At 37.2% G+C, this 12,208-nt stretch overlaps 1 protein-coding gene across 3 annotated transcripts in view; it reads right to left on the reverse strand.

The window, feature by feature from the left end:
* Window positions 1-12,208, reverse strand: part of LOC106673785 (NSFL1 cofactor p47) — a 79,637-nt gene that overhangs the window by 13,571 nt on the left and 53,858 nt on the right. For all 3 annotated transcript variants that reach the window (XM_024225504.1, XM_014406044.2, XM_014406045.2), the window contains exon 2: window positions 330-684. In XM_024225504.1, coding sequence (XP_024081272.1) covers window positions 330-375 — 46 coding nt within the window. In that variant the 5' untranslated portion in view covers window positions 376-684. The remainder of the gene's footprint in view (window positions 1-329; window positions 685-12,208) is intronic.

The raw sequence follows: 12,208 nt of genomic DNA on the forward strand, positions 1-12,208 counted from the left end.
CAACAGCAGAGGCTACATCAACTCTCGCGGTGTTTTTGAAAAAAACAAAGCCCATTTGTATGTCGAGTTCGAATGCAGGGCATCTGGGTCCGTACCCGGGACTTTTACCTATACCTGTTTAAAGAAAATATTGAGGTTTAATGGTTTTTAAATTAATAAATAGATTGATTTATTATTTGTTAAATAGCCACACTCTTTAAACGACCACGTATCCACTAATTTTACACATAATTTGTAAGAGGAAACCCAATAGCATAAAAAAATACATATGTTTTCTACCTTACGACTTTATGTTGAACCGAGTTTATCAAAAAATAAATAACACTTACCTGTCTCATCCTGGTAAACGAATGAGGTATGAATGGAACAGAACATGGGGCGCGAGTTATTGTCTCGCTGTGTGTCAACATGTCGGAATGTTCACGCAGATAAGTGTCCCTCTTTCCCGTCTCATTCTTTCCCCCATGCCGAGAGATATTTCGACCCGACATGCACGTGTTTACAGGGCGATTTTCGCTCTACCTCGGGCCGTTTCGTCTTTACAATGTGAGGACAATCGGTGACCCAGATCATCTACGATCTGGATAATTGAACGTTCAAAACAGGAATTTTCCCTTGGATGAGGTTTTATTTACTTTCGTTTGGTAACTGGTAATCAACAGTAGTCAACCTGATGAAGCATACCTGCGAACAAAAAGAAAAAAAAAATTAATTCATTTTTTTATTGAGCAAAAGCAAAAAATATTTAATCATTAATGTTTATTTGGATCTGGTGTGACGTAGGTTTTTTTATTTATTTATTTTATTTATTTTTTTTTTTTTTAAAGGCATACAACCACGATGGGTCAAAACTGCCTTGATGATGAATTAATCGATGAGAGAAGTAAACAGAGAGCGATACGCCAGGAGGGGCAGGGACATCAAGAGCTGGCGCCGTTGAAATCCCCGTTTAATTTTTAGAGAGAATCAAAATCATAATTCCATTGAAATTTTTTAATTTAATTTAATGCCCATTTAGTATGTAATGCTTAAGAAGTTTACAAACAGCTTTCTAGCTCTGTAAAGCTCTGTCTGGTCAAGGAAGAAAGACCCAAACGTTTTGCCACCTTCATCTTCTTATTGAAAAATTAACGGGGATTTCAACGGTGCTTATAGATTTTAAGAGAAATGTTTAGATTAAAAGATATCACGATTTTCCGACGCCAGGACGTGATATCTTTCAAAATCGATAAAAAGCGAAATTACTCTGAAATGGTTGAGAATCGGACCATGGACAATATGAACTTTTTTGTTCATTTTAGGGTGAAGAATCTACTGGAGAAGTTTGTAGCACGAGTAGCAATTCACCCTGTATACAATAAACTACAATATGCTAATACTATATATACAATATACAATTAAATCTAATTTATCACTCACTGATAATTAGATTAACACTTACACTTATTCGTCACTTTTTAGGTTTTAGAAAAACATTTTCTTTATCGTGCCAACGTTTCGATCTTTATTTATATCATCTTCAGGGCCTGGGATTTATAAACATTGTTTAAATTTTACAAATACACGAAGGATGTGAAAAAAATGAATTTATACAATGCTAGAAAATTTTAGATTAAAAAAAAATGAATTCACCTCAAAGAAGCCTACTCCTCATATGAAAATGTCTTTCTATATCAACTTCCTTCCCCACCCCTTCAGAATCAAACGTATATATACTTAAAACAGCGATATCTCATTGGCAGTCTCAACACTACAGACAAGAATGACACATCTACACGGAAAACAAACACTTTCAGTGGGTACAAATACTTTGATAGAATCTAAAATTTTCTAGCATTGTATAAATTCATTTTTTTAATCTAAAATTTTCTAGCGTTGTATAAATTCATTTTTTAATCTACAATTTTCTAGCATTGTATAAATTCATTTTTTTCACATCCTACGTGTATGTGTAACATTTAAACTTTTAAGCAATGTATATAAATCCCAGGCCCTGAAGATGATCTCAATGAAGATCGAAACGTTGGCACGATAAAGAAAACGTTTTTCTAAAACCTATATCACACCAGACCGCACCTCTCGATCTCCAAATAATCATTGGCTAACGGTCACTAAACACCACATCTAATCATTAATGATTTTTAAAGAAAATTATCATTAAAAAATCATGCTCGTCGTTGCTGGTGTAAAATTAATGGTGTACTTCTCAACAATACACCAATTCAGTAATAGTGACACGGAAAATTACTTACTTTAAGCATCTATGAATTAGGTTAATAAATTTTTTTTTGTCTTCTTTCTCATAGAGGATTATAAATACGAAAACTTGCCTTCATCAAAATTAAAGATATAGTTTGAATTTTTGGCGGTTTTGTAAGAATTTTTTAAACGCCTAACTGCCATTAGGCAAAATAAGTGTCTTTTTAAAATTTTATTTAGCCTACACATATTTTGCATATTAAAAATATAATCACAGTACTTTTTTTTCAAGCGGTCGCAGCACTAACACTAATATCAGCTAATTAAGGTTTTGGTTGAGATAAAAAAGTCGGAGTCACAAGCGGGATTCGAACCCACGACCTTCCGCTAGATACGCCGCTGCTCTTCCACTTGAGCTGTCGCGACTTCGACTCAGACGACACTAGCTCTCCATCCCAACCTGCAACTGTTCGAATTTTTCCCTCTTTTTTTGCCATTTTCAAATGTCGCGTATCTCAACCAAGACCTTACATAGAACGAATTAACATGGTTAATTGAATACTAAAACGTAAAATGGATTAATATTTAATAAGTAAAAGAAGTATCACTTCACTAAACAGCTCCCCGGGCGACTTCATATGTCGCTGAGAATCCAATCCTGATTACACGACATTTGAAAGTGGCAAAAAAAAGAAAAATTCGATCCGTTATAGGTTGAAATGGAGAGTTAGTGTCCGAGAGGATCGAAGTCACGATAGCTCAAGTAGTAGAGCAGCAGCGTATCAAGCCGAAAATCGTGGGTTCGAATCCCGCTCGTGACACTGAACTTTTATCTCAACCAAGACCTTACATAGAAATAATAATTGAAAGAATTAACTTGGTCAATTGACTACTAAAACGTGTACAAGTAAATCACGACTTTCCAAAAATGAAAGGACAGCTTAAAAAATAAATGTATAGTGATTAGTGACCGTGATTAATAATAATTAAAAAATAAAGAACTGTTTTCATATATTTTCTTAAGATCAATAGCCAACGTTTCCACTGTCGCCTCCATCTTTTGTTTTGATTAATTGTTTTTGCCATCCTGTTTTTGACCTTCCTCCAGTTGTGGCTGACTTCTGTGATTAATCGTCTCTCATTGACGTAATTGAGCAAATAAACGCTTCATCTTTATTTACATAAGGTTATGAAGAAAAGTGAGGACTTAATTACTTACTAATTTTATGTTTAATTTACTGTTCATGCCTGGTCCTAATCGTTCTTTCCATATTTTATTGGGTGTGTGCAAAGTATTACGTATTAGCTGGCAAAAAAATGACTTTTTTTGAAGTATATTATACTCAGTTTTTATGCCTAGCATGCTTTTAATTATTTGAAGGTATAATGTCCATTGTTTGCAATTACTTTTTGCCATATTTCAGGTAACATGTCTATGTCCTTTCACATAAAAATGCCCTCCTTTTGAGCCCAGAATGTTTGAACCGCTGACTTGAAATAAATAGAATCACAAAATGAAATGTCCGGAAAGTATGGCGGGTGTGATAAAATTTCCCAATTCAAATTTGTTAATAATTGTTTGGTCCTCAAGGCAATGTGGGGGCGGGCGTTGTCATGATGAAAGACTACACCTTTTCTGTTTTCTAGTGCACGTCGTTTTTGCTTTATTTAAGGCCTAAACTGGTTAGCTGACTCACACTACCGTTCACTATTAACCGTTTGCATTGTGGAAAAAGCTCAAAAAGCTGCAATGGGCCGGACCTGCTACGTTTTATTCGTGCATTTGTTGTTTTGACCGATGGACGTTGACCGGGTTGACAGTAAGCTTTTCTTTCGGTTATGTTTTTATTTCCATTTTTCATCACCTGTTGCCAGTCCACGAACAAATTGGTCGTAAGAGTTACGACCGAGGAGCGAAGAGTAAATATAGGTGCGACCCGCCAAATTCCTTTCGCTGAGTTCGTGTGGGATCCATGACTTTTGAACAAACCCACGTATTTGGATGTGGTTTCAAATGGTTGTACGAGAAGCATTTAAAATCTTTCCTAGACCTCGGATCAAAAAGGGATTCTTCTATGCATCAATATGTCGTCGTCAACCCAGAAGAATGTCCACTGCTCGCATCATCTTCAAGAACAAAATTTCCTTCTCTAAATCGACCAAACCACCGTTGGATTTTACGGACTTTTACAGCATTAGTGCCAAACACTGCGCACAAATTTTCATCCAAAGACGTGATTGCCTAGTATTCGACGCAACTAAAGAAGTAGAAATAAAGCTTTTAATTTAGGGATTAAACAAGCTTATTTGTAAACCAAAATAATATAGACACACAAATGTAAATATTGAGCTAATTAATCCTATAATTGAAAAATGATATTACTCTCTTGCCAAACCATATTATTTATCGGCCGACAAACATCATCGCCGGTGATTTTTTTTCGAGCATGTTTTCCACTGACTTTCTCATATTTTGTCCCCTGTTTTCTTAACCCCTCGAACGTACTTAACGCATTCACGCTAATAATTTACATTCAAGCAATATACAAAACACAATAAAGACACATACTATACTGCTACTATGGTGCCATGCCGTAATGCAAAGCATCGGTCAGCAGGATCTCCGTAACTTATCTTGCAGACATCTTTATGCATTATAAAATATGGTCAACGCTTAATATTTCGGCAAATAATGGGCATCAACGCGGCCTCTTTCCCGCAACAATTTCTTATGTGTCAATCTAGTATGACTTGGTAAGTATGGTCATTTCCCTTATCGACCTTCTTTTCACAATCTATTAGAAGTGTGCGTAGGTTTTTCAACTGTCATCCTTAGGTGATCCACTAACCCCGTTAGCTCTAGGATGGCAAAAGCCCTATTGGAAGTGATTGTTAAGAAAGGGGTTTTGGATCCCAAAATTTAGTTTCATGTGGGGCATTGCTTGCTAACTATCTCGGGCATGGAGTGGCGGATGCCTGTCGAAATCTGTGCGGGGTTCAGACGTTTCCGTAATGGAGAGACGGATCAAAAACCAGCTTCGTTGCGGAACGCCTAACCAGCTTAAAAGCTGCGACTTATTGGCATTGGAGGAAGTACACACTTAAGTACTCTAGCAGTGCTATCAGAGAGAGGTAAATCGCACAACAATAAAAAGAAGAAGCCGATCTCTAGGTTACGTTATGAAACACAGGAACAAGGAAGACTGCAAGGCTTGTTGAGTTTCATCTGACAATGACTAGGAATAAATTGGAAGGGTTTATTTTTTATTTTGTCACTGCAAATGAGAAGTGTGTTCTTTACAAAAATGTTAACCTCCGGAGGACCGGTTGCAATAAGAATGAAACGCCAACGTCGATGTCAAGTGCAAGATTGCCTTCTTATGAGGTCCTATTGACTGTTTGGTGGAATATTCGAGGAATAATTCATTGTGAACTTTTACCACGCAATCAACCCCTTTATGCAGAGGTATATTCGTGCAGCTAGACGTTTTGGGTCAGCGTTGAAGGAAACTCGTACTTGGTGAATCGTCGCATTTCCAGTCGCAACGTTGTGTTGTGCAAACCATGTCAACGTCAGGCATGAGTAAAATCGCGGAGTTAGGCTGACAACAAATGCCCCATCCTCCATACCATCCAGACCTTGCATACCGGTTAGAACACACTTTATGGGATACGCGTCAATGGTACAGTAAAATGGAGAAAGGCTGTTCACAAGGATCTTCCTGTGGCCCAGGATTCTGGATAACATTAAACTAATGAAGACTGCATCGCAAATTGTATGCGAATTCGACCCGGATAAATAAAAAAATATACACGCAAAAAAATACCAATCAACTATGGGAAGATGTGACCAATTGCAAATTTTGGTTGTCTAGTTCGACCAAAGACAGACCTGGAATATCGAATATATATATATATATATATATATATATATATATGTTGTCTCAAGATGACGAAACTCCCCGGCTTCCTGACTTGTTTCTGTTCTGCCCGTAACTGCGACACTCACTGTCCCTTCGCATTCGCATGGCATCAAACTTAGGTCCTCTCTTTCTGTTACTGTCCGCCAGGGAGAATGGTAAGTGATCTCAACTGATAATCTTGAGGTTACGTCACTGTGATTTACAATATATATATATATATATATATATATATATATATATATATATATATATATATAAAATGAGCGGCTTAAGCATTCCAGTTAATAAATATGTTGTTCATTCTCAGCGGAAATGTTCTGGAGAGAGAGTGATGTACTAATTTATATGTCCTTTTTAGTTGGCACGGCTGAATTTCTCTTGAACCAATGTCACTATCAAAAAAACAAAAAATACGGGTTTAATATTTTTTAGACTTGTTTAAAAATTTTATTTATTTATTTTTTAGCGAAAACTTATACAGGGTACCTCAGCCCCAGTTCCACCTCAAAATTTCAAATACGACCCTATTCATCCTAACACATCATTTTAATGGATTTTTCACGCTGAAAACAATGGTGCAATAGGATTTTAAATTAGTCAAAAAATGACATGGCAAAAAGTTTTAAAAAAACAGTTATTTGGTTTGCTAGGCAAGATCTGGATAGTATGGAGGATGGGGCATTTCTTGCCAGTCTGACTCAGTTCTTTAATTTTTTGAGGGAAGTTTTACCAACATTATTAGATGATGTTCCTCGTCGTATTTGAAATTTTGAAATTTACTTGGGCCTGAGGTACCCTGCATAATTTTTCTCCAAAAATGCTAAAAATTTGAAACATTAAACATTTATTTATTTTTTTATTGCTTCATTGGTTCAAGAGAAATTCAGCCGGGCTATGTAAACAGAATACCCTTTTTACACACGCTATTCGCTGGAGTAATCGTTCCTTGATGAAGCAACCAGTAGGTCACCAACGTGCTACTTCTCCAGCTGGAGCCGATAGAGGTTTAGTACATATGTGGGCGCCTTATTTGACTTTCTGACTTGGGTCCGCATTCCATGTTAATCATTTTCTTCTTAATCGTTATGGTTTCATAATTATCAATTCATTCTGAAAGGTTGATTCATGATTGGTTGATTGGACAAGTTTTTTTTTCTTTTTATTTGTTTGTCTATGTATCTTTTAAAAGTATGACTTATAGCTCGGTTAAGATAATCATATGGTTATTTGGAATTATGTTGCAAAGAGTAAGTGAACCAAACAATGTACAGATCAATTCATATTTTTCCAGATGAAGTACTATCTTGCCGCAATATATTTTGGCCAATGTCAATTTTCCACACTCTCTCTATAAACCTCAAGGATTTATTTATATGTGTGTATTTATAGAAGCCACATGCAAAAACAAACCGAGAAGAAAGACTAGCACGTTTAAAACATATCTTTAACGAAGCATACAGATCTAACCTTTATAAAGGGCCTCCAGAACGCTTAATAATTTATAGTTTCATTACCGCTGTATTATGAATGGAACGGCAAACTTGTAGGAACAATTCGTTCGAAGAGAAAGGACGATGCACGAAGACGGATGCACGTACATTACAATTGCAAATGGGGCAGCCGGGTGGTCCCACCGGCGTCATTCAACATCTACCGATTGTCTCCTTAAATTTCTGCTTGTTTCAAAAACTAAGTTGTCATTGTTTTGTCAATGTTACAGATATTAAAATGACAATGGTGGAAAAACACGGTTTCAACCGTTGACATATCAATTGACTAAAAACATATGCTGTTAAAGTCGATAGTTTAAATTAATCGACGTTCTATCGATCATAAAAGACTGAAATAATATAATTTGGTTCAGCTTGTTCACCGTCTCATCAAATTAATCATGCTTTTTTTTAATGAAGCTTTTATTGTAACTATATGGTTTGGTAAAAAGTCAGTAGATTTCAGGATGTCTTTAGCATTCCGTTTGCATCATTTACAAGGCCCACACCGATCAAGTGAAAGTCGAATAAACGTCTAATGTCTTTTGTCGAACACAATGAAGAGGGGCGAATGTCTAAATGTCACTTTGTGCACATGGGATCGACTTTGACACGAAAAGATTTATATTTCTTCCCGTAAGAATGGTTATTCGTTAGCCGATTATGAACGACTGCTCGTTACGACACGTGTAGGTCGATTCCCAAATAAGGGGCTCGACCTATGTCTAAATTGAATTTTCTCAAAAATGCATATATATAAGCAGACATATGCTGTGAAAGAGCGAAGATAGATTTTGTTACAAAAGGTCAAGGTATTTTTTTTTTAAACAAAATCCTTACTCAAAAGTGATACTTTCCTTCACTATCGATCTGTTATAATCTATTTTAATGGAAATTTAATCTCACTCCCCTTCTTATCAAAAACGTCTGCCTTGTGCTGTACCTAGACAAGTGAATAGCCATGAATCCCCATGATGTACGACTTAAGGGTAGAAATTAATGGACGATACAGACTTAAAAGTCTGCTAGACAACAGACCTAAACTCTCCCACGACAACAGAATACTCATGCAGCTCAATACTGACACCACTGGACACACGGCATAGAACTATAGTGTTCAACCAAACCTTCCAATGCCTGAAGAATTCAGACCCTACAACTACAAAATCCTTAAACTCATCGTCAAGCCCGATTCTATGTTTCCAATAGCTATATCCATAACGACCTAAATTTTCCATTTATAAAAACAGTTTAAAGATCCCGCGACCTGCTCTCAGAGAGTGGAAGTGCTTAAATAAATTATTTAGAAGTGCCAACATTGAGTAGTTTCTCCATTTGTACTGTGTAATCTCTATGTGCTATGTGATCTATGTAACTTATTGCGCATCGCAGAGATTTAATTATAAAAAGCACTGAATCCGTACAGCTACAGTTCAACGATAATTCTCAATTGAAAAAAAGTTGGAAAAACTCTCCTCTACTTGCAGAGAACTGTTGTAACGCTCCCCGATATGAAACCACACCTTCTACAGGGTAGAGTCCCACCTAAGAAATGGTATGTACAATACCTCGATAGGCACATGCGACAAGAGCTTTAATGGTGGGCAGAAGGGTAACAGGAAAAACTGGGGATGCAGACCAGAAACCCTGGATGGACATCATGCTGGTGAGACCTATCCTCAACAAACAGATAACAAAACAAAAATCGCACGTGAAAATACAGATACTCGAATGCGTCTGCATAACTGCCCCTTTGAAAACATGTTCTGGAATGAAGAAAATATTAAGAATTAATCCCCCTCCATCATATGATAATGATGACAGCACATAAAACTTTATCAAACAGAAACCTCCAACGTGGTTAAAACTTAAATGAATCTGTAGCGGTTTTTAGATCATATTAACAACAGTACCTTTATCTTACAATTACTAAGATACATGGAAATGATAGTGTGCACACTTACAAAGTTCTATAGGCTACTATAAGCGGAAAAATCTCCGGAAGATTCCCGTGAGCCTATCGCTAGGCAAAGTAAAAGGAGAGTGGATGTAGCCAGGGAAAACCTTCCTCAGGTTTTTCCTGGTCACAGTGCTGTCCTGATCGCCTACACATCCCACCTCCAGTGAAGAGGTCAGTCCTCAAAACGAACTGGCATGCGAGTTCTGCATCCGCTGCGAGTCCGTCGAGTGGTGTCATCTCGTGTTGCTGCTGGTATCGCGGGTGCCATTTTGTCTTCAGCACTGTCCCAGTTGGTCTGTAGGTATGCGGTTTAAGCCTGTCGACTGTTACTCTCATCGTAGTGCCTTTAACAAGTATGTCGAAATATTTCTCGCTCTTCTTTACCACCAGGAAGGGTCCCTCATACGGAGGTTGTAAAGGTGGTCGTACAAGGTCAGACCTGAGAAATACGTGAGAACATATACGGAAATTGGGGTGTTCATACGTTTTTATCGCACCATGGTAAACTTTTCCCACAGATTCATACAAAATGCCGCCTACATCCAGCTCCCTCTGCTAGATGCTATTTCGGGACGTATTGTAAACAGTGACAAAACTATCGAATGGACACCTGATATGGTTTTGGCATTTCAAAAACTAAAAGAAACCCTGGCTCAGGAGGTGCTTTTGGCGCATCCATCCCCAGACACTTCCTGGTCCGTTCATACCGACGCCTCTGACGTGGCAATCGGAGCCGTGCTGCAGTAACAAATTGATGGACATTTCTCACCTCTAGGTTTTTTTTCACGGAGACTGACAGCAGCCCAATCACGCTACAGTGCCTACGATCGTGAACTGTATGCCGTCTACGCTGCAATCAAACATTTCCGGTACATGCTGGAAAGACGAAACTTTGCAAACTGACCACAAGCCATTAATTTACGCCTTTCAACAAAAATTAGAGAAAGCTTCTCCGCGTCAAGCACGCTACCTTACGTATATTACGTATATATTACATCTGCCTGACACGCAGAAGGTCCCCAGTTCGGTCCTGGGCGGAAACACCAGTTGTAGCGGTTTTTAGGTAATATTAACAATACATTTATCTTACAATTACTAATATATTAAACATGAACATGGAAATGATAGTGTGCACACTTACAAAGTTCTATAGGCTACTATAAATCTGTAGTTTGTCCCAGGAACCAAATTTTCCGAACCTAAGGGATAATACACCAGTACCTTCCAGCCTGCTACGCAGTTATATCAGCAAAGGGTACAAAAACAAAATCATGCCAGACGGTCAAGCAGCCATCAAGCAAGTTCAACCCTCATTAGCTCAAAGATGATTCTGAATTGTAAAACTAAACCTAACAGATTAGGTATGGAAAACGATGTCAGGTTCAGCTGGGGCCCAGGGTATGTAGGAGTTGAGGGTCACCCTTGCAAGGAAAGTGCTTCACACAATCAATCTTAAACAAAGTACAAAATGAAAATGAGGAAACAGTGGAATTGACTCATTGGACATAAACAATCCCAGGACCATCTACCAAGATTTGGAATGAAAGACACATCAGAATGCAATAAAGAAGCAGGAAAAACTTTGGAATCCTGTCAGGATATTTAACAGGACTGCAAACTGAATGGGCATCTGAAGAAGATCGGCACAACCCAACACGGCACATGTAGATTCTGCAAGGAATTATAGAAGAAACCATGAACCTAACAGACTGTAGCGCCACATTTTCCGTCAGGAGGAAGTGTTTTAGGGTGTAACCCTAGAAGAAATTCAACTACTGAAAACGACCCTACTAAACAAGTTTCATGGTGAACTAGGAATCACCTGTGTGGTATAGGTACAGAACGGGAAATACAACAGATCTCAAAGGGGGTTTTACACATCCCGAACATTACAACATATATTTTACTAACATGCATAAATCGCATCATATTCCTAAGTTGACATAAACAATTTTATAATTTTATATTACTGACTCATTTTGAGTATCTGACGTAGAACTGAGAAATAACGTTTTCCTGTTTTTTAAACTTTAATTTATGCAAGCTGTGTCAGTGGATGGTAATCGAATAATGTTTGCTGATCTTTTGTTTTCAATATTTTTCAAATAAAACTCTAAATCAAACACTGCCTTGAAAGTGTTTTTCTCTCTTCATCTAAATTTTGCTAATATTTTAAAAACAGGTTATTTATAAAGTTACTATTAAAAATGTTAATATTGCCGTCTGTAAAGTCTTATATTAAATAACTAGGAAGCTAGTTAACATGGAAGGTGTTACAAATGCCAGACTGAGTATTTGGCACTGAAATGGCGTGTTTTTAATAATCCAGCGGGATTCCAACGTCAATGTACGTTTAATCTTAATCCTGTCTATTTGCCGATTAAAATAAGACGTGACTCCGGTTGGAAATCGTGACCATTTGGACATAAAGGGCTTAGTATGGTACCCATTTATTTAAACGTATCGACCGTTTATTTAATCTTATCGAATCGCTTTTATCTTTGTCCTCTTTGAGAGCCCTCTAATTGGGAAACACCTGGTAATTGACCCTATATATTTTGTACAAAGTGTTTTTGTTCCGATAGAATCGCAAACAAAAGATCATTTTTTTAATTGTCATAATTTTTAATTATTCA

The sequence above is a fragment of the Cimex lectularius genome, unplaced genomic scaffold (genome assembly GCF_000648675.2).
Source record: "Cimex lectularius strain Harlan isolate CLEC.00 unplaced genomic scaffold, Clec_2.1 scaffold6, whole genome shotgun sequence".
NCBI classification, from domain to species: domain Eukaryota; kingdom Metazoa; phylum Arthropoda; class Insecta; order Hemiptera; family Cimicidae; genus Cimex; species Cimex lectularius.